This window comes from Cygnus olor, chromosome 6, assembly GCF_009769625.2.
Source record: "Cygnus olor isolate bCygOlo1 chromosome 6, bCygOlo1.pri.v2, whole genome shotgun sequence".
Taxonomy (NCBI): Eukaryota; Metazoa; Chordata; class Aves; order Anseriformes; family Anatidae; genus Cygnus; species Cygnus olor.
Window position 1 is genome coordinate 38,205,747 of NC_049174.1, and position 21,231 is coordinate 38,226,977.

General features: G+C 39.4%; 1 protein-coding gene across 7 annotated transcripts in view; it reads left to right on the forward strand.

Annotated features, from left to right (window-relative positions):
- LYPD6B (LY6/PLAUR domain containing 6B) overlaps positions 1-20,701 on the forward strand; it is a 41,763-nt gene extending 21,062 nt beyond the window's left edge. For 4 of the 7 annotated variants that reach the window (XM_040560853.1, XM_040560855.1, XM_040560857.1 and 1 more), the window contains 6 exons: positions 1,057-1,204; positions 15,047-15,143; positions 16,445-16,598; positions 17,754-17,852; positions 18,684-18,814; positions 20,302-20,701. In XM_040560853.1, the coding sequence (XP_040416787.1) occupies positions 16,484-16,598; positions 17,754-17,852; positions 18,684-18,814; positions 20,302-20,466 (510 nt within the window). In that variant the 5' untranslated portion in view covers positions 1,057-1,204; positions 15,047-15,143; positions 16,445-16,483 and the 3' untranslated portion in view covers positions 20,467-20,701. Of the gene's footprint in view, positions 1-1,056; positions 1,205-15,046; positions 15,144-16,347; positions 16,368-16,444; positions 16,599-16,972; positions 17,181-17,753; positions 17,853-18,683; positions 18,815-20,301 lie in introns of those variants that run through there. The other 3 variants (XM_040560858.1, XM_040560859.1, XM_040560860.1) reach the window with 3 other exon arrangements.
- Positions 20,702-21,231: the final 530 nt, after the last annotated feature.

Genomic DNA, 21,231 nt, shown 5'->3' on the forward strand with positions numbered 1-21,231 from the left:
AGTGACAAGTGTTGAAAGGAAGATGAAGAAACAGAGTAAATAGTTTCCAAGGCTTGTGATCTTTTTCTTATCCAATTTGTGAGTTATACAGATCTCTCAACCTTATATTTGTGATTCAGAAGTGTACAGATGCTTCCGAGAAGGTTAACTTGTCTTGGCTCAAGTAGCAGTTGCTTTCAATTCAAGAAAAAATTTCCAATAAAGTTTTCCTTTGGGTTCATTTACACATATCACAGTAGTCTGGCTTTGTAGCGGCAGGACTGTTCTTAGTGTTATTTATAACAGTTCTTAATGGTGAAACAAACAATAATGACAAAAACCTTTTTTACTCTTTATTGTGCTGGTATAGCAATGTCTGTACTGAGTCTTTATCAACTTATATTGATTCTTTAAGATAAATAATAATTTATACCTCATACAAACTTAAAACTTAGCCAGAATACTCTGAAATCACAAAGTAAGAATGATAACCTATTTTTTTGAAGAAATTATCTTTGATTTCTTAATTCCATTAATGTTCTGGATATGGCAAATGCATTTGCTGAAAACACATGAAGTACCTGACTCGTGTCATTCCTTTGGACGTATTAGAGTCCTTAATGGCATAATCTAGAAAATTCCATAATCAAAACTTCTGCTCAGTTTATCCCCTGTACAATTTTGTGTCACAAAGCCTTGGTATTCTGAGAGAAAATTAACCAAACACTGACTAGGTTCAACCTTGCTTAGCTTACAATACTGACACAGTAATGGGATGCAAGATCGAATACAAATACCTGTGGAGGAAAACGTGTCTGTTAAACCTGCAAATTCAGTCTTGTTGGTCTTAAAAACGTTCAGGAAAAGGTGAAGAGTGTTTTGCTGAAAGATTGTTTTGGGAACTGTTTAACCTTTGACTGTTTCCAGCAATCTTTAACTTCAGAGTGGAAAAATCAGTTTCATGTGTATTAAAAACAGGTATTTCATTAAAATGCTGTTGATATATATCTTTTTTAATGTTGTTCTGATGACGCATTAGTCAGAAAATGCAGACATGTGCCTTTCTATTTGTTTTAGTTAGTGTGGATGGAGTTCACAAGAGATGAACATGAAAGACCAAACTAGAGGATGCCTTTTGTAAGAGGAGCTTCGAAGAGCTAACTGTGAGGATCGTAAACAAATTATAACTGTGGAGGGGGCACAAAGTGTTTCTTCAAATTAAAACGTAAGTAATAGAAGTGGGTATTTCAGGAAGGGGGGAGAGAGCATGGTCCTGAAAGTCTCAATGAGAAAAATAAAATTTCAAAGGAGAAGGTTATTTAGCTTGAATATTATGACATATTTCCAAGTACACCTGTGAATGCAGATGGGGAGTGCATTCACCGAAGGCAGTGACTTAGTGGTTGATAATTCACGAACAAGTTCCATATGTTTTCTAGTAAATACAGCTCTGTACAGCACCTTTAGCTATTTTCTTGTTTGCTACAGAGTCCAACTTCCAACCTTAAACATTCTGTGATTTTTGCGGGATTCTGAGTTGGAAGGGATCCATGCAGATCATTGAGGCCAACTCCTGACTGCATGCAGGACAACATAAGACTTAAACCATGTATGTAAGGGCGTTGTCCAAATGCTTCTCGAACAGCAACAGGCCTGGGGCCATCTCTAATTCCCCGGGGAGCCTGTCCCAGTGCCCGACCACCCTCTCGGTAAAGAACCTTTCCCTAACATCCAGCCTGAACCCTTCCCTCACAGCTCCGTGCCGTTCCCTCCCTCCCCTCCATGAGGGAGCTGTAGGCCGCAGTGAGGTCTCTCCTCAGTCTTCTCTTCTCCAAGCTGAACAAACAAGTATCCTCAGCTGCTCCTCATAAGTCATGCCCTCTATTCCCTTGTCCTCTTCATGTGTATATCCCATTTAATAGGCACTCACAAGAGACTCATTCCAACCTCTGTTCAAGGCAGCTTTCTGAGCCCTGGAGGTATTCATGATACAAAGCAGGAGAGTTTTCACGTGGATGGGATTCTTAACCTGTATGTATAATTAAGTTGGGATTATTTTTTATCACTCCACCCCTCTTTTCCCCACGCCAGTCTTTCAAGCCTTTGAAGAGAGGCCAGCCTTCTGGCGTGTCTGTCATAGTTCTCCCATTTCTGGAGTGCTTCCAGTGTCAGAGATTTCTGACAGGTTATAGAATTTTATCAAAACGGGACAGTGAGGTGATCATATCAGCAGAAGTGCTACATCTCTGCTCTTCTCCATGTCACCAGAATAAAGCAGACACAAACATACATAGTCTCCAAGTTGCAAGATGGAACCAGATTTGCTGGGATGGACTGTCTTCCTCAGATGTGAATGTGTGAATGTGGATATATTGTTTGAATGTGCATGAACGCGTACGGTAAGTGCTTCAGCTTTCTTTTGGTGCTGTACTGAAACTGTCAAATACTCTCAGTGTGTTACAGCTGATGCAAGCTAAGGAAGATACCACTTATTTTTAAAGTTGTTTATTCAGAGCAGCCATGCACTGCTAAACTCTGGCCAGCTGTGAACACTTAGCACCCAGCCCTAACTGGATTGAAGTGCATATGGGTCCCTGTGTTCATCAGCTGGACACTTTTTCTTCTATTCTGTAGGAAGACCCATTCGTACTTAATTTTTCTGCATTTTTCTGCAACTGTGGGCAAAATAAACCATTTTCTACACTAGATGTCTGAGCTGGTTGATTAAATCCTGGGTATTTCTGTTCTTTAAGGAATAGAAACGATTACACTGAATTGTGTATTAGCTTTTCAAATACAGCACAATGTTTAAGGTTTGACTGCGTGTTTCAACAAACTTGCTTCCTTTGTGATTAAGTGTAGAATTGAATTCAATCTATAAGAATAAAACATTTATGACTGTCAGCAAATACATCCCAGTCTTTCATGGATTGATGTATTTAAGGAATGCAGTATAACTTCTTATGATGAGAAGAGGAAAAGGCTAGTGGTTTGACATGATAGAAATTTGTACTGGAGCAGGAATTTGGGCCTGTATTTTCCACATCTTAGGCTAGTAATAATATGTTCATTTTTCCTTGTTTGATATAGTACTAAATGCCCAGTTAATTGATTTTTTTGAGGGTACTTTGGTCTTATTAAGAATAACTTTTAAAAATACTAATTTCTCGTGATCTTTTGTCTTTGGAATCCATTCTGGAGAGGTTACCACAACAGTTAATTAGTTTTTTTGTTTCTAGTTATTGATTACTCAGACTGCTTTCAGTAATCTGTGTTTGGTTCAGCTTAACCGGTCCTTTCCATTGCCTTATCTCTTGCCTTTGACTGACTGAGTATTTTATGTACCAATTAATTTTTTTTCTCCAAATGGGTAATAATGTGGTTTCATTCTTAAGGGCTTAAGCTATAAAAACTTTGTGCATAACCTGGTGAGTTAACTTTTGACCCCATTTTGGCTAACAGTAGCAACCATCAGCAGCTGGAGAACTTTATCTTTCCACTGCAGCTTGTGGTGCTTATACAGCCTCAGATAAGAGCTGGAGGAATTCTGGATGGATATTGAGTTAGTGCTTTGCTTGCTACAGGGAAATCATTGCTGTAACTTTGTTTTTGGATTTTGTGACTTGCTATTGGCCTTGCTTTGCCTCTGGTGGAGGAAACCCACCCAGCTCTGTCCCCAGGTCTGTGGCTGCCATCTGCATGTGTGTGTGTGGTTAGATCTGTCGCACGTGGTTCCCTAACTCCACCCTTGAAGTCATCTGAGTGTATTTCAGACCTGCAATCCACTCTGCAAGGCCATAAGGAGATGGGACAAATTAAAGGTCAGGCCCAGACACACACGTTTCTGCCGGTGGAATTACAGGATGAAGCAAGTGGGGTGATGCACGGCTAGACTTAGAGCGATGAAACATCAAAGAGGTACTTCACACTGGTGTGGCAAGTGCAGGAAGTGACATACAGATAATAATTGCAAATTAGCATAGTGCTCGTAGGCATTTGGGTTGGAGCCTCTGCCTGCACCCAGTTGTACATCAGCAGACCCGACCGGATCAGCAGTCCTCGCTGTGACTGGGAGGACCTGGGGTCGTTCGTCATTTAAACGTTGTCTGAGGGGTGGTGGTTGTATTTAATCCTTAATCTTGTTTTGCATTAAAAACCTGGTAAGTTGGTGGAAGGAGGTTTTGAAAGGAAAAAACAAACAAACAAAAACCAGGTGGCACTGGAGAAATCTGACTAGTTACTACCAAAGCTTATTGCAACTTCTTGTTCTTCCTGGCTTGCAGGAATTGAATGGAGGGAGAATTGGTCTCTTTGTCTTTTCTGTGCTATCTGTCTGCAGACTGGAGGAGCGCCTGAATCATGCTGTGTCGCTGCCTGTGCCAGCAGGCTGACTGTGCCACTTACTGGTGCTGGTGCTGCTCTGTCACCTTCACAATTCGTAGGAATCAAACCCTCAGAACTGTAACAAAAACTAGATTTAAGCACGCTTACCTTAAGTATTTATTGACTGAAGGAATGTGCGTGGGGAATATCGTCAGTAGCAAGCACAATAATTACCCAAATGACTCCCCTGCTTGTTTCGTTACTAGATTACCAGTCCTTCAGTAACCAAGGGTTTGAAGAGCGAGTGGCAGGAGGCAGACAGGGAGGGAGGAAAGCACTGTCTCTTTTTGCAGCATGCTCTGCCTTGTTAGAGACATTTCCCTCTTGGTATAAGCTATGTTGCTTTCTGCATCCAGTGTTCTATGGACATTGTTATGTTTCTCTGGTAATGTACACAGGTATTTCTTGAAAACACTGTATGTTTGAGAAACCTTTGATGCAGAATCCCTTTATACTGATAATAAAAATGATTAAAGCATCAGCAAAGAGCTATTTGGGAATGTTGTGTCTCTTTTTTCCTGCTGCTGCTTTCGAATGCCTGAAGCCCATTCATGATCGTTAAGTGAGAGCACAGAATTGCAGCAAGAAAGTTCTCTTATTTCAAAAGACTGTTGGACTTCTTTTTTTCCTGTAGTAAAGTTTATTGCTTCCTATATGTTTGCCTGCTAATACTAAAGGATAGCTTGCCACCTGCTGTGTGATTTAGTTCTGTAAAATTCTTCAGCTTATACTCTAAAATTTGCCGGTTCATCTCACTTCCTAGCTTCCCAGCCAATTAACTTCTCCTGGCCCTTCTGTCCACATTTTTCTTTAATTGTCTTAATAAGGTTTATTAATGCAGCCCGTTCTGCATTTCTTTTCCCTGCTTTCCCTCCTTCTGCCTAACCTCTAGTTTTCAGTGCAGTGATAATTAAGAGTCTGAAAGGATGTTCTTTTTGAGCCTTTCCATGTTTGGGGGATTTAATACTGTATATATGGAGCTCAGATGTAAAATCTGGCTCCAGGCTGACATTTGGAATAGAAGATCTGAGTTGAAAATGTTTCATTTATGTTCTTATTTTTTTTTTGTTTACACGCAGCTGTAAATCCTTGAAGTAGATAATTAATTTTCTGTTTGTGTCAACTTCTGCATAATCCATGCAAGTATTACGTTAGTAGTGTCAGAATGGAAGTGATAAGCTGCGAGGTTCCCCCTCAAACTCTTTATTCCGCTGCTGATGTTCACAGAATACGTTCTAAGGAATTGCTGGATGTGCAGGTGGGACTCATTCTCAACCCACAATTTCTGGAAATCATTGAACCTCTAAAAAGATGCATTTCTAATCACTGGATAATTAGTGTATTGCATGACGTGCATTATGAAAATGAATATAGTTAACAAAAGGAAATTTAGTATACTATTAGCAGTAATGAACATTTAATTTTTCCTTCGGTTTAGGTATAAAACTGATGAGGCTGCAGTGCAGGGCTTAAGTCAGTCCGTTTGTTTGTCTCTCTCCATTTGTAATGTACCCAGGCTCTGTTTAGTGGTTGCCTTTCCCTTGATTGCACAATGCATACTGTGAACCAAAAAATGTGGAGGGGACAATAAAGATAAACAAAAGTCTTCAGTTTCTGTGAAAAAAAGTTTGGTTTTTTCAGATTAGAAAAAGTGCCAACTGAATGCGAGGCAACCACTAAATCATGGAAAACGGGGGGAAAGTAAATAGAGAGTGGTTATTCGTGGTTTGTCAGTGTCCAAGGACCAGAGGCCATCAGGTGAAATGGGCAGCTCAATTCAAAGAAAGGGAGGGAAGTGCTTTTTCAAAAGGTACATGCTTTAGTTTCCAATTTATTGCCAGAGGATGCTGTGACTACCAAAGCTCTAGATCGGTTCCAAAAGTGACAACCCATGGGTTGTTCAGTTAACTAACCCGTGGACAGGCAGTTAAGCACCAAGACAAGTACAACGTCACTGCCCCAGAAAGTCCCCGAAGTTTGCTGGTAGTTTTTTCTTCCTTTATATTGTTTGCTTTTTTTTTTTCATTACTAGTGATTTTTTTTTCCTTTCATCTTCATTTCCAGTTTATCCTAAGACTGATTTGATAAGGACTTGTCTGCCTAAAATACACTTAAGGTTATACAAAAGATTTTCTGAGCAACCTTATGAAAAAGCACGTGGTGCCTTTGATTGTGAAGAGTTAGAATGCAAGCTCCCATACACAAAAGGAGTAAGATTTCTGCTTTCCCTAGTGAATTGCTTTCTGTTTGGAGGGGAATAGTAGCAAGGCAAGTTTTCATCTGCATTCATTTGTGTGGATAGCTTGCTCAAATGGCATCGGATAGTTCTTGGAACTGGCCTGTACAGTATGAGAAGCACAATGAAGAGAAACAGCTACAATAAACTATTTATTCACCCTTTATGTTGAATTGTGCATCTGTTTTGAAACGCAGTGGGCAGGTAGTGCACATAGTATTTTATATGTGTTCCAGCTGGTAGGTATTTAGCAATAACCAGAGAAGTCAGTTTGCTGCAATGGATGCAGGACTGGGTGTCTGCTCCGTTCTGAAAGGGAGAGTTATCAGCCCATGTGGAAATGCACGGGAGGATCTGAATTTATAGAAAAAAAAAAAAAAAAAAAGAAAAAAAAATGAAGGCAGAATGTTTGTCTCTTGAGTTGGTGTATAGTCCACCCATACCAGCTCAAAAAGCTCTGGAGAAACTCTTCTGCTAAACCACTAATAACATTTCAGATATAGGAACTGGCTTCTAGAATACAATACTTACTTTTATGTTTTATGCTTCTAGAATACAATACTTTTCTGTTTTTACTCAGGGTTGCAATAGCTGCCAGGGATGTATCGCTTTAGTGAAGGGGGAATTTTGTCTACTTGTAGTGCCTTTCTGTTTAGCATTACTGTTGATTTGCGAGCAGGAAATGAAGGAAACAGAAAATTTGCCAACTTTAATTTGTCAAATTAAATCCTGCGCATTACAGGCAATATGGAAGGTAAATAAATCTCCCCACCCACAGGCGTTTGTATTGCTATTTGTTACTGCACTTTCAGTTTATTTAAGAGCGTGTCATCTTTGGGGCAGATAAATGCAGAGGCAGAGTGCACTTTGTCTCTATTGTTCTCCTAATTGGATGAAAACTCTCTGTTAGGTCCGGCTATAAATTGCTTCCCATGTCGTTTTATTATTGCATTTATTATCGCACTGACTTGACTGAAAGGAGTAAGCAGCGAGGCTTTGAAATGTACATTCCTGTCTCTGCTCTGCAGGAATACCCAGAAGCTAAAGATGATTTCTTCTCAGCGAGCAGGACTTCAGAGACGTGAAGGTGGGAAAGACGCATTTGAAGGGAAATAACCTGACTCTGCTTGGAGAATATGAAGAAGAGCTATAGAATAGGAGCAGTTTGGTCACATGAATTATAAAACTTAGGTATCTCTTCTAGCAAGTGAGACAATTTCACTGTCTTGTTAGGGAGTTAGGTGGGAGGTAAAGCAACAAGAAGTGCGGGCACTGGCTTGGTGCTGCCCTGACACGAATGACCAGAACTGGAACTGGATGGTTCCGTCTTGCACGCTGTTCCAATTCAAAAATCTAGTGACTCTTTCGGGAAAAATACTATGAAAAAATGCTATGAAATGCTATGCGTCCATCCTTGAGAATGATGCAGAGCCCAGAATGGTGGGTGTTTGGTTCTTTCCCAACCCTGGGGGTGGTTCCTAGCTAGGGTAGTACTCGGGGCTGAGCCCACAGCACCTGGAGCAAATGTCTGCAGGATGGTGGAAGAGAGATTGCCTTTCGTGTAGCGATGTGGTTCCGCTTCTAGAGCGTGGGTGTTTACAGGAAGGGAAATGTGAGAAACGCCACAAAATGAATTGTCTTCAATTAATTCTAATTAAATATTGCTTAGTACCAAGCTGCGTTGAGAGACATGGAAACTTGGGTCTCCTCCTCCAGAAATATGAGCCTTGGAGGAAGAGAAGAGTGCAGCACTTGGGTTTTGTAGCTGAAGATACGGCATGTATGTCAACACGGCTTTTGTGAACCCGTGAAAGGGAGCTTTTTGTGTTTGCATTGCCCCTCCCCTTGAAACGAGGGCACATCACTTTTCTCTTGCACGGCAGCAGAAAGCTGGCTGAGGCTGTTCACCTAACAAATTGTGCCAAGTGCTGCCTGGGAGGAATCGCTCTCAGCTACCAGGAATTGGGATTTGCTTCTTGCTGTTTTCAGCCGCCTGGATTAGAGGTGCTGATGGGAAGCAAATGCCATCTTACGCTAGGTCAGATCGGATGGGTCAGCAATTTATTACGCCTTGTTCGTTTAAAGCATTTCAAAACAAACAAATGGCTCTTAAGCCTTTTATTGAATGAAGCTGTGTAAGGAATTAAAACATACTGTGTTAGTCCTCTGAGGAAAATAAAGCCTGTTTCTCTTGACCCCCTTTCATCTCTTGCTTTGCAGAGTTCACGTACCCTGGACGTATCTTCCAAGTTAATCTTTAGGTAAGACAAAGCTGTAAAATGTGTGTAGATACGTTCTGTCGTATATGTTAATAGTTTTCTAAAAGGCATCACCAAAAGCACTCTCCTCAGTGCCGACCCGTCAGCTCACTCTTTGGTGGACACTAATAGGAGTGAAGAGTTCAGGTAGAAGGGGCTGCAGAAACCAGGGTCCCCCCAACAGAAAACCTTGGCTTGGAAGTGGGGTTCTCATCATGTCTTCTCCATTAGTGGTTGTATCTCAAGTAGAAAATACTTATTTACCAAGAAAAAAAATCCTCACCTTCCGTCAAGAAGTATTCAAGCCATATTTGAAGTATCCATTCCTTCGGAGTCTTAACCTTCAAAGAGAAAACCGGGGGGAAATGCACAATTAGAGCTCACCTGCTGAGAACCACATCTGCAAGATGAGATTGTTGTGTCAGCTTGTGTAGGGCAAGGCAGAATAATGGGAATTGCTCAAATACTTGATGGGTTTTCAGCAACTGCAAGTGTCTGCCTTAGTAATGTGGAAGAGTAATGTGGAGGAGAGGGGATTTTGTGCCCAAAACATTTTTCAGAAGTGTTATCAGTGACACTATGATTAATTTTCTGCTCAAAACTAGTTATGTTGCAATGCTGCTCATGTTAGATGTGATGTATGACACTGAGCTGCAGTGCAGCTTTGTAGGCAATACGATTTCAAGCGTGGTGTTTCATATGTTAACCAGATAGCTACTCAATAGTAGATACTGTATTGACTTGACAGTAATCAGAATTTCACTCTTTCCCTAACTCCAGCATGCCTGCAATGCCTGAAAATCAACCCTTTTTGTAGACATAAGCACCGTGTAGGCCATGGAAATAAAACTTGGAAAAGATTTCTGGTTTAAATGTTTTTTTTTCAGTAAGGAGTTGAACGGGCTGTGTGCTGCAAGAGGAGAGGTCCAAGGAGATCAGAAAGTTTACAGTCTCAGGGATTGCATACCACAGTCTCAGGGATTGCATACCACCAGGAAGCTGATATGAACATGAGACAAAGATAGTATCAGACAACTACCAGCGCTATAAATTTCACACATTAAAGCCTGCCAATATAAACCTGTGGCTGACTCTGCGGCTGTGTGGTTTCTCCAGCTGGAGCGCAGAGCAGTTGGTGCTGCTGTTTTACACAGGTGCAAACCGGTGGTGGAAGGGCACTGCTCACCGTACCCCCACTGCTGAGAAGTGGAGGCAAAATAGTCCCTCTGGCGTTGGGTTATTGCAGAGAAGAGCACCTGAGGTTTTCGTGAGGTGTCCTGCCCTGGGAAGGTAAGGAATGCTGTGCCCGGAGCACGGAGCCTGACGATCAGTGCGATAAAACTACACAGAGTTACTGCACCTTTTCTGCATGTTCTTCAGCTCAGAATTTGTGTTAGTATATATGCGATACCAAACCCTTTGTAACCTGGGAAAATGGTGCAACTGAGACTGGAGGAGAGGGCAGGGGACTGACCTTTTTGTCCTCGTTACTCTTCCCAAACAGCTGAAGACCAACAGCAGTGAGGTAATGACCAGGAGTAAAGAAGGGAAGGCTGATGTCAGTGAATCTATCCCGTACATCAGTGCTGGGTTAAAAAAAGCTTTAGGCATTCTTCCCAGGTTTACGAACTCAGCTGGTACGTAGCTTAAATCTTAGCTTTAAAATACAGCTGAGCGTGAAGCTCGTGAAAAATGGCCTTTGTGATGCAGAAAGTGTCGTACCTTCTTATTTGTCTGCTCCCCCAGCGCCGCCTTAGGTTCAAACAGATTATGCTGAATTTAAGATCTGAAATAGGGCTGCATGTAAACTCTCTTTTCTCCTAGCTAAATATTTTCTGTGCAAATTTTGATTTGAAATTTTAATTTGAAAGGGTGAGTAGCGTTTGTTTCCCACGTGGAAATCAAGTAGGTTCTCGTTCTTACTGCCTAGAATGTTTTATGTCTTACTGTCTAGAAGGGCATCTGTAACTCTTTGACATGTGTAATTGTGAATATTGGGCATAGTTTGTGTTAGAAATAGGGTTTCACCTGGAAAAGTGAAAAAGCATATCTCTGAGGTTGAATTTAACTTGGTGAAGACCTCCATTTTCCATTTAATACACTACGGTGCTGTACCGAATATTCTGCAAAATTAATATTGTTAAACTGATATTTGCAGAAGTGCTCTGAGGAGCTCAGCAAAAAGCCTAAAATGTTAGGTCAGCTTTAGTATCTACTGGTACTTGGGATTCCTGCAGTGCTGGTTATAATAAAACTGCTAGAAAAGCATAATTCTGTTAGTATTTTAAGCTTTGTTAAGGAGAAGGAAGGGGAAGGAGAAATGCAAAAGTGTGTTGTCATAGGTAGGCAAATTGTATGTATACAAGATGGCAGCAGTTTTAAAACAAGTGTAGATCAGTCCTTTCATCTGGTTTTACTGCAAGGAAAGTAAAAGCACGCTTATTCCTGTAATCTCTTTTCTCTAGAGTAGTATTAAGTTCCCATTTCCAGTCTCGCACAGGTGGGAGAGAGAGATTTAAAACCATTTCAGATGTGAGACATAGAAGTTGTCACAAGCTCGAGTGTAAAATGCATAGCTTAACAAAGTGCAGTTGTTTGAGGAAATTCTATATTTGCAGAAGGGAATAGGAAATTTATGTCTCATTAATGGATTTTTAGATAGCATAAATTGCTTTTCAAGGATGATTGAGGATTCTGAATTTTAAAATAAATGTCAGAGCTCAGAACTTGTCTTTGCTGAGCAGTTTTGTCTATAAAAGCAACGATATGTAGCATGAATTGTAATGCAGTGTTCATTCCATGGATCTCCTTTGTACGAGCCTAAAAACAAACACATGCTTTATCCTTGCAAATACTTCACTTCAGTGGTATTGCTGAGATTTATCACGTTAATTAGACATCAGTTTTTCAAAACCATTGCTGTTGCCCACATTGTGTCAGTACTCAGACACCTAACGACGTGTCTCGGAATTTGTTTGCATCACAACTTCCCGTGCCAGCATTATACCCCAAGCTAAATGGTGTTGACATTACCAGACCTGTATGCGTTTTATTTATATAAGACCTTAGATAAAGAGCTCTATAATTTTTTGTAATTAACACCAAATTTAATGCCAGGCATGGTGAAGTGTACTGTGGGTGAAGGTAAAGAAGTGGGTTTAAAAATGATCTTGATGGCATAAACTCTATTCTGTCAGTGTTACTAGTTGCAGATACGTGTCAGGGTAACACAAAAACTGTTTTCCAGTGTTATTCTGTTCTAATGGTAACGTGCTACAAGGAAAATGGAAACTTCAACTCCTTGGATAAGGAAAGGTAGAACTTGCATACCAAACAGTTTTATTTTGCAGATCTGTAATAGTATTTTGGGGCTTTTTAATCTTTTCATTTCATTTTTTTGCCCTTTAAAGAAATTTAAGTGTGCTCTGCCTATTTCCCACAGAAAATTAAGGTTTTCTCTTAGTCTTTCCACCTATTTATTCACTCCCTGAGTTTTGAAATGTAGTAAATGCTAGCTTACAGATCAAATTAAGTGGTCTCTAGAGGAAAACATGAGAGTGGCAGTGTTCGTCTAGGACATGAGGAAGTCAAGGAGTTATTTTTCCCCTTTTAGATAAGTCAGAATGTCAGTTTTACCCTTTCTGACTTGAGGTAGGGAACACCTGATGATGTCAGGTGTTGGTTATAACTTTTGCAGCCCTTACCATACATACCTTTATGCCCATGTATGTCTAACTCCTATGTCCTGAAGTGGTATTTAATAAGCTTTATGTAAGCATTCACAATTATCTAATAGCACCTGAAGATTGCTTACAAAATGACAGGAGGAAGTTTCATTTGCATTGTATATCTGATGTTAAATCTGCTAATCCTCCATCGAGTCTGCCAGGAAAAACAATGTAGACAGACCTGAATTTTATTAAAATCAGAAATCAAGCATACTGCTTCCTACTCTTCCTTTATACACTGCAAAATAAAGTGTCAAACCTTACAGAACACATTGGTCGATTCTGCCGTTATCTTCATGGTTGCAGGTTATTTACAGAGCCTATGTTAACAGCCCGTCCCTCTCAGGTCTTCTTCCCTCACCCCGTGAATGCTGTCTCCACGTTTCGTCTTGTTTACATAAGTTAATCTTCCATATAGTGACAGTTTTTTCCTTCATTAACGAGAGTTCCTAATTGTGCCTAATGAACCGTTTGCTCATACTCTGAGATAATGTTATGTGAAAGCAGAGCAGAGATAAGAGGCTGTGGAAAAAAAATAAGCATTTTAAAGATTTTGGATGAGATATGAAAGCTATTATTTTTTTGCCAATATTTTCCCATTTTATTTGAAAATGGCTTCTGGTGCAGCTGTGTAACTAAGGCTACTTCAAAGGACATCCATTATTTATTGGCCTGGTTAGCAAACAAGGACACCTTTGACTACAGCAAATTGTGAGGTCAATTTACTGTGCCTTCCACCACCTGAAGACTAGCTTTTCTGTATTTATATTCTCTGAAATTTTCTGTTTGGCATGAGCGTCCCTAGGGAAAGCAATAGGAACTTGGGGGAGAGGGCAGGAGGGAGCCTGAGTTTGCAGAAAGCTGGCACAAGTGTGCTTGTGCCTTTTATTTGCTACCCAGATGCATCAGGTAGGGTTACAGACCAGTCTCCCATAAAGGCCATTTTTTCCTCAATCAAGTAGAAACTGCAGAAAATGTGGTGAAGGGGATAAACTTTGCAACTACTGTGCATTGAAATGATTCAACGCCCTATCTTCCTACAGAGTAAATCTGAAAGAATTAAGCAATAAATGGGATGAATGTGAGAGTGAATGGCTGTATGGGGTCAGACCAAGCCTCTTGCTGTCCCATTTGGGTGCCAATCATGAGATAGCTATAGGAAGGAATAGAAAAACCTCTATGTAGGGTATGGCTGCAAGGACGTCTTCCACTTCTGTGGAAAAGAAAGCACTGCAAGAGCTGGCTAATTCAGTTGTGCATAACTATGTTTCATATTCTGTGTGTTTGAGACACATTTGGTTTTGGTTCACCACGCGAGGGGTCTCCTCCGTGTGGGAAATGAAGATCCCTTGAGCTAGCCTTTGTGCATCTTTAGATGGTATTTTTTTTCTAAGGCTGGCTGTTTTCATGGCAGGGATAATTTTATAGAAAATATGTTAATGGCGTAGTTGCTTCTAGTACCTATTGCATTTTGTGATTACATCAACTTTAACACCTCAGCTCATCCAGAATGATAGTTGCAGTATTAAAGGGGTTTGGTGCACCACAGCGATTCATTCTCTTGGTTAGGGCATTGAATCCTGATAAAAAATAGGTTAAAGTGGAAGTGTGGGATTGGATAATATGGGGAATTATTGTCTAAAAAGATGTTATCTGTGGAACTTGGAATAGGAATTCTCTGGGACAGCGGAAAAACGTCAAGTCACTATGTACGGGTTTGGGTCTCAACAAATGCAAAGCAGCACTAAGAGTAAGTGTACGCTTGTAATGTTGGTGAGACAAGTCAAGGGGGTTATAAACCATCTTCAGTCCTGCAGAATATCACTGTGCAAACGCCCATGCTTAACTGGAGAGAACTGTACCTATCTTTTACATTTATTTTTTGATTTTGCAGTGTTGTTAGGGTTTGGGCTGACGTTTTTGTGTTCCTGTTTCAGTAAGGAGTGAACTGTGGGGGACCTGTTTACTACATAGCTTGCTAATAACCTAAGTCTGGAGTCTGACGATCATCTTTCCTCTTTTACATTACTTTGCCGCTGCTTAGTGCTTCTATTTTGGTCATAGCATGTGTTGAAAGATTTGATAGATATCTCTAGATTATGAAATATATGTTCGTCTGGTCCCACCCAGCTAATTGCCTGAAAAATGTTTTTCCCTTGCAAAAAAAAAAAGTAAATGAAAAGTAAACTTCCTCATGGAAGGACTCAGTAGTCTCATTGTTTCTCGTCTTTTATAAGAACGGGGTGTCACAGGAAGGAGGCAATCTGTACGTCTATACTACGACAGTGCTCAATGAACCACAGTGTGTAATTCAGGTACTTCTTTGGGTCTTTTGTTAGAAACCCAGAAATATGGTAGTTTTTGTATCCTTATTTTTAATAAGAATAGGGCAAACAGTAATTAAGCTAATTATTTCCTTCAGGACAGAATTCTGATGATCAATTACTGTTTGTTTTCCACAGGTTCTTTCTCTTAATTCTGCTCTAGATCCTGGGCTGTAGTCAGAAGAAATCTGGAGCATCCACATAAAATAGTCCTGGAGGTGCACTGTAAGTAGAGGTATGCTGTGACGTTCTTAGTATCTGCTGAAATCTATCCATAAAGCCATAATTTAAAAAACAGATCCTAAGCAGGACAGATGAGCTCCCAATGCAAAAAGCTGAACTTTCTGTTGATTGCTTCATAGGCAAAAATCTTTCAAATGATTCCTGTATGCGTCAATTGAAAAACAGGAAAAAGAAGGAAGTCCTTTGATTTCTCTGCCATGTCTTGTCGGTAACATTTTCATTTCAGTGTTGGGAACCATTCAGAGCTTCCTGCATGGCCTAGTGTACGTCGACATAGGCCTGTGCAGGGGGATGCAGAGAGATTTCTGAATGAATTCACCTGGCACCACAAAGCAACGTCTCAGGTTTAGCGGGAGCCTCCTCTCAAGCTTGTTTATCCTGCTAGGAATTTGCATGGGCTGAGTGCCATTTAATAAGATTCTACTTTCTAATATCTGAATTAGGTCCAGTATCACTACATTTCGCCATACAAACATGTCTGTCTGTGTGTGTGTGTATACATCTAAATATAAAACTGACCAAAAATGTAATGGGATAGTTCTTCTTCTCTGTAAAACCTTGCCAAAGAACGAAGAGGGCCCAAAGAAATGCACAAAGCACACCCAAAATGTTTGTCTCATCTCCTTGAATGTTCTATTTGCAGTTCTCCAAAATGCCTGTATCATCACTAAACATCTTGCTTGACATTTCCTTGGTGTGCAAAAGGAATAAATCTAATTTACACTCGTGATCTTTAATGCCATGCCACTGATAAACGTGCTTAGAATTAATTCAGTTGGTGTCACTTAACTGAAGTCAACAGACATACACTGATCTATTTCACTTAAGGAATTGGATCAGTTAAATCTTGGGTTCTAGGCTGTTTGTATTCAAAAAATATATATATATATTCCCACAATCTGCATTTTGCTTTGTTTAATGGTGTTTAATTCTGTCTGATTCAAGTAGGATATAAAGGATCTCTGTCTTGATGTTGATTTTTAGGAATGCTTACAAGGCATCTGTTTATGAGACTGACATTGCTTAGAAGGACACATAGATTAAAGAAATAATATTCTTAAATTTGCGGAAACTTAACTACTTTGTACAGCATCTTGGCCAGCAGAAGGCAGTAACTGCTCAGCTTTGAACTGTTCATCACTGTTAATGAGGTAGCTTGCATTAGCCATCTTCCCAGTAATGATTTGTGGACTGATTTCTCAAGGTTTCAGACTTGGTTCGTAGGAAGTTTGTTGTTAATATGCTCAGTTGATTATGATTTGCCCTAAACGACGTGTTCCCTTTCTTTCCTAGGCCTACGAGTTTTACTTTTCATGTACAACAGTATTCAGCATGTTGTTATTCCGTCACATGCTGGTTGGAGCTTTTCTTCCATTCTTCGTCCTTTCAGGGAACTGGGTTTCAGCAAAGAACATCAACTTCTACAATGTGAGGCCTCCACTAGACCGTAAGTAGACAGTTATGCTTTTCTTCTGTGTGCAATTGTAGCTTAACGTTTTAGTTGCCATATTCTTTCAATCCTTTGTTTCTTATGGGTTTTTCTTCTTCAGACATGAAACACTAGATATTTAAAATAAAAATATAGCTTTTTAATCCTTAGCTGTTTATTTTATTTCCAAGATTTTATGTTGACTGAATGAAAACAAACTGTTGCATGCGTTGCTAAACTAAAGAATGCACCAGAGCAATAGTTTTCAAATTTTAAATGCTTTTGTTGTACTTTCCTATCTCTGAAATGACTTCCTACAGAAAACATTATGCAATGGATTTCTTCTAAATAATACAGAACGGGTGTCTTTGTCCTTTATCTTGTTGGGGTTTTTGTAAGGGAAAGAATAGGTAGGCAGTCTGCAATTAATTCAAGCTGAAAGTAATTAAAAACCTTGTGAGACCTGTGAAGCCAGTTGTCACTAATAGCATCATATTTTTGCCTCTTATCTAACTTCAGAAGTATTCCCTATGCCTTCACTTAAGGGAGAAAACTTTCTTGATACAGATCTAAAACACTCTGGACAGCTAGATACATTAGGTACATATGTGCATCTAGGAAACCGTGCATGTCAAGTTCATTTGTATATGTATGTCATGTAAATAAGCTTTTAAAGTAGTCTTCTTGATCCCTTTGTCAAAGGGAATGAAATTTCCAAAGCTGGAGATCAAAATCTGAAGCTGTTTTTGAAGATGTAGTTTTTTCATCAAAAGAATTTAAAGCCATTTCAATGTAGATCGAGTCTGTGTGTCTGTACAAACATACATGCAGATGTGTTATTGCATACATACACATAAGATGCTCCCTCTTTCCTGCTTTTCCCACCAGTGTTTAAATGGTGTTCTTGACTGTGAGAGAATGAAAAGAGGAGGAGGCGTTATAATGATCAGGCATAGCAAAAACAGTTAAAGATACGGAAGCTTTCAACAAAACTTGTTGCATAGGTTTTATTTATCTAGCAATGATGAATATGTAGGTGACTGTGGCCATTAAAAATATGTACATGCATGTAATATGTCTGTGTGTGTGTGCAAGCACTTACAATACTATTTTAAATATTTGTTTTGTTTTTGTTTTAACTTGCAAACTTACTGTATTTTAATACTTTCAAAGCCACTCCATTTCCAAACAGTTTTAAGTGCTTTACCTGCGATAATGCGGTGGACAACTACAACTGTAACAGATGGGCTGAAGATAGATGGTGTCCTGAAAGTAAGTGTTTCTGCACGAAGGAGATTCTCCATGATAGTTAAATCTGTTTCTCCCTGCCTCAGCCGTCTTGTAGAAGTCTAACTGAAAAGGATTAACATACCAACACAGTGATGCCCTCACTTAGGTTATTAGTAATAATGAGTCATATGATTTTTGCTGAGGGGAATATTCTGACCGTTTCAGAGTGCAAAGCAACAGTGCAAATATTATTTTATATATATATATATGTATGTATGTATATGTATATAGATATATATTACCATGTGCTTTCTAGGAATTAATTTTAAGGATGTTATTAAAAAACTTAAGAATTGCCTTCCTGGCCTTATCTCCTTCCTTTTGGATTCCATCCCAAGACATGATTGTCACTGTAGGCTTGCTTGTGATAAGCAAGACCTGAATGTCTAGGGATCATACCTGCATGAGGGAATGATGGATACTTAGAAAAGAATGGAAATATGTTTCCTCATTTTTCTTCGCAGTGCTATTCATAGTAACAGTGGGAAAGGGGAAGAAATGAACTATTGGAATGAGGAAGCATGTCTGAAACAAAGAAAAAAAAAAGTAGAGAAAGGAAGATAAATGTGTAGATTACAGTGCTAATTAAGTGATAGCAGCCTTTCTGGAGATTTGAAGGATCAGTTAAGCTTAAGATTTCATCAGTAATCAATTTCTTGCAAAATGGTGTTTTGATCAAGTTGAAAAATGGCTTTAGACAACCCAAATACATCATTTTTTTGGGTAATATTTTGCTAAACCATGTGAAGATTTTTAACCCTGTAAAGGAATGCATACTGTATGAAAATAAACATTTTAAAATTTATTTTGTAGGTACTCAGTACTGTCTGACAGTTCATCTCTTCACAGACCATGGGAAGAGTACATCAGTCACCAAAAAATGTGCTACTGGAGAGGAGTGCCATTTTGTAGGCTGCCATCATCACAGAGAAAGCGGTCACACAGTAAGCACTACTCTTTCTGTAGTAGCAGCACATAGGTTTTGAGGTTTCCATTTCAGTACTTGTTTTTTACTCTGAGCCGAAGATGATGTGCCAAGATCTCTAGTACTTAACAACAGAAATTAAATTTTACTACCTGAAGCATAACTACCCCCTCCTTCTTCTTTTCCTCTTTGTGAGTGACAGCATATAATAACCACTTCTAGAAAAGCACCTGAGCTTTCTGGTGCATTGCTAGTGTGCATCCAATGTGTGCACCTTGGTTTCTGAGTTCTGAGTAAGGCACCCAACGAGGCTATGCAGCCTGCGTTGATGTACCTGTGATGCTGCCGGTGTTCAGAATTTTTAGAAGTAAATCTGCCCCCCTATCTGATGGTCTTCCTGCTAAAATACTGGGATTCACATTCCATATTGGTTGTCTCCACAAGCCTGCTTGTAGGAACAGGGGAGTTTCCTTTTGTGCAGTGGCTCTGAAAAGACTTTGGTGGCTCTGGACAGTCATGCTTGGCTATCCTTAATCAGAGAATTAATTTCCACAGTGGTAAGTCATCAAAAATAGAGTAAGACTAGCAAGAGGCTTGGAACATACTCTGTTTTGTTCTGCAGCCATGCCAAAAAAGAACTCCTGTGCTAAAGGAAAATACAAGATACAAAGAGCTATGGCAAATAAACTGTGAAAGACAGAAGCCAAATGCTTTGTGAGATTTATCAGAAGAATAATTTCCAAATGGGAGCCCATAAAGTACTATAAAGAAAACTCTAATTTGTTACGTAAGATCGATGGCAGATATCTAAAAGAGTTAGAGTGATTTTCTGTAGCATAAAACCTGCTGAAATTATAAAAGAAAAAAATTCCTATTTACAGACCTATTAAACCAACGTCATTGGAAAATTTTCTTGAAAAACAAGGCACTATCACTAGGCTGACACCATCCTGGTGCCATCACTATGATTATGGATTGTAACATGGGTGCCTTATTTTTGTAAGGGAGGTTGCAGTCTTGAGTCTTTCTGCTACTACTGTATTCCTTATCTCACTTCATAGAGCTCTTGGTTTGTCCAGTTTTCTTCTTGCCTTGAGAGACTTTCAGTGGCGCTGGCATGATCTGAAAAAAAAACCAAACATATTTTGATAAGTGTATATATTTTGATAATCTTTTACTTAGAATTTCTCACAACTGTGGAAATATGTGCAAGCTCCTTTTTCTTCAGTCATTTTAGATTTTTTTTATTATTTTTAATTTTAATATGTACTGCTAAAATATTTTGGTGATAGTCTAACCTTTTGTATGTTTTTGCAAAGGAACTATATATCATAAAGTAGTTATTGAATTTTATGCAGATTTGAGATAGTTTTTAAATATCAGTGTTTTTCTAAAATCTTTGGATAGGAGTTATTTTTAACATGAAAGATTTCAGACACCAAAGACGAAGCAGACAGCATCCATGCCGAATTGCCCCATGTCCAGTGATCTCCTTTTTCTCAACAGGAATGTGTTTCTTGCTGTGAAGGCATGATTTGCAACGTAGAAATACCAACCAATCACACAAATGCAGTATTTGCTGTCTTGCATGCGCGGAGAACGTCGGATGGCAGCAGGTGGACAGTCAACATCGCAGTGCTTGTGTCAGTCATGATGATTGCCTTGTCATGATGCAGCATCCTCCTGTACGTGTGCTCGAGAGGGTTTGCCTTTTTGTGGGCTGGCAGAAATGGTAAGAAGATCCATTATGTGCCAGGAGAAACCACTGATACTTCTCAACTACGTAAAATGTAAGAGGACAGTGGGAAGACACGTGTACATCGTGATGTCCTTGGATATTTTAATGAAGATACTTCAAATGGTCTGCAGTATTTAAAAAAACAAACACAACAACAAAAAAAAAACACAACCAACATCAAACCCACTGGTGACTAGGCAGTGGGGTGAAATCAAGTTATTATAACTCACTATTTTATGATGAAAATGCACATGCGGTTGGTGTGTTTCTTGAACAGAGAGAAGTGTCTGTGACAATCCCTTTCCTTGGTGAGATAAAAGAGAACTCTCAATGGACTGTGTGCAAATCTGTATCTTAATGGGAACTGGTTTTAAACTTTTCACTGTGCATAAATAACATGGACTGTCTTGTCTTGATCCACAGGTGTGTGTAAGCTTATTTTTGGCTACAGTTTTCAGAGAAAACATACACAAGAGAATTTTTTCTATTTTGACCAGAGCTATAATTTCTATGGGAAGAAATGCAAAATAATAGTTTATATCTCTTTTCTATACAATGGCTCACACTTGAATTATAAAACAATGTGAAATTGTGTAGAGTTTCTGTTCCCAAATTATGAGGTAGTTGAGCACCTAAAATGTAATTTTCATCGTCCCTCAATGGGATTATTTTCTTGCAGTAGAGTCCCACCTACCTCA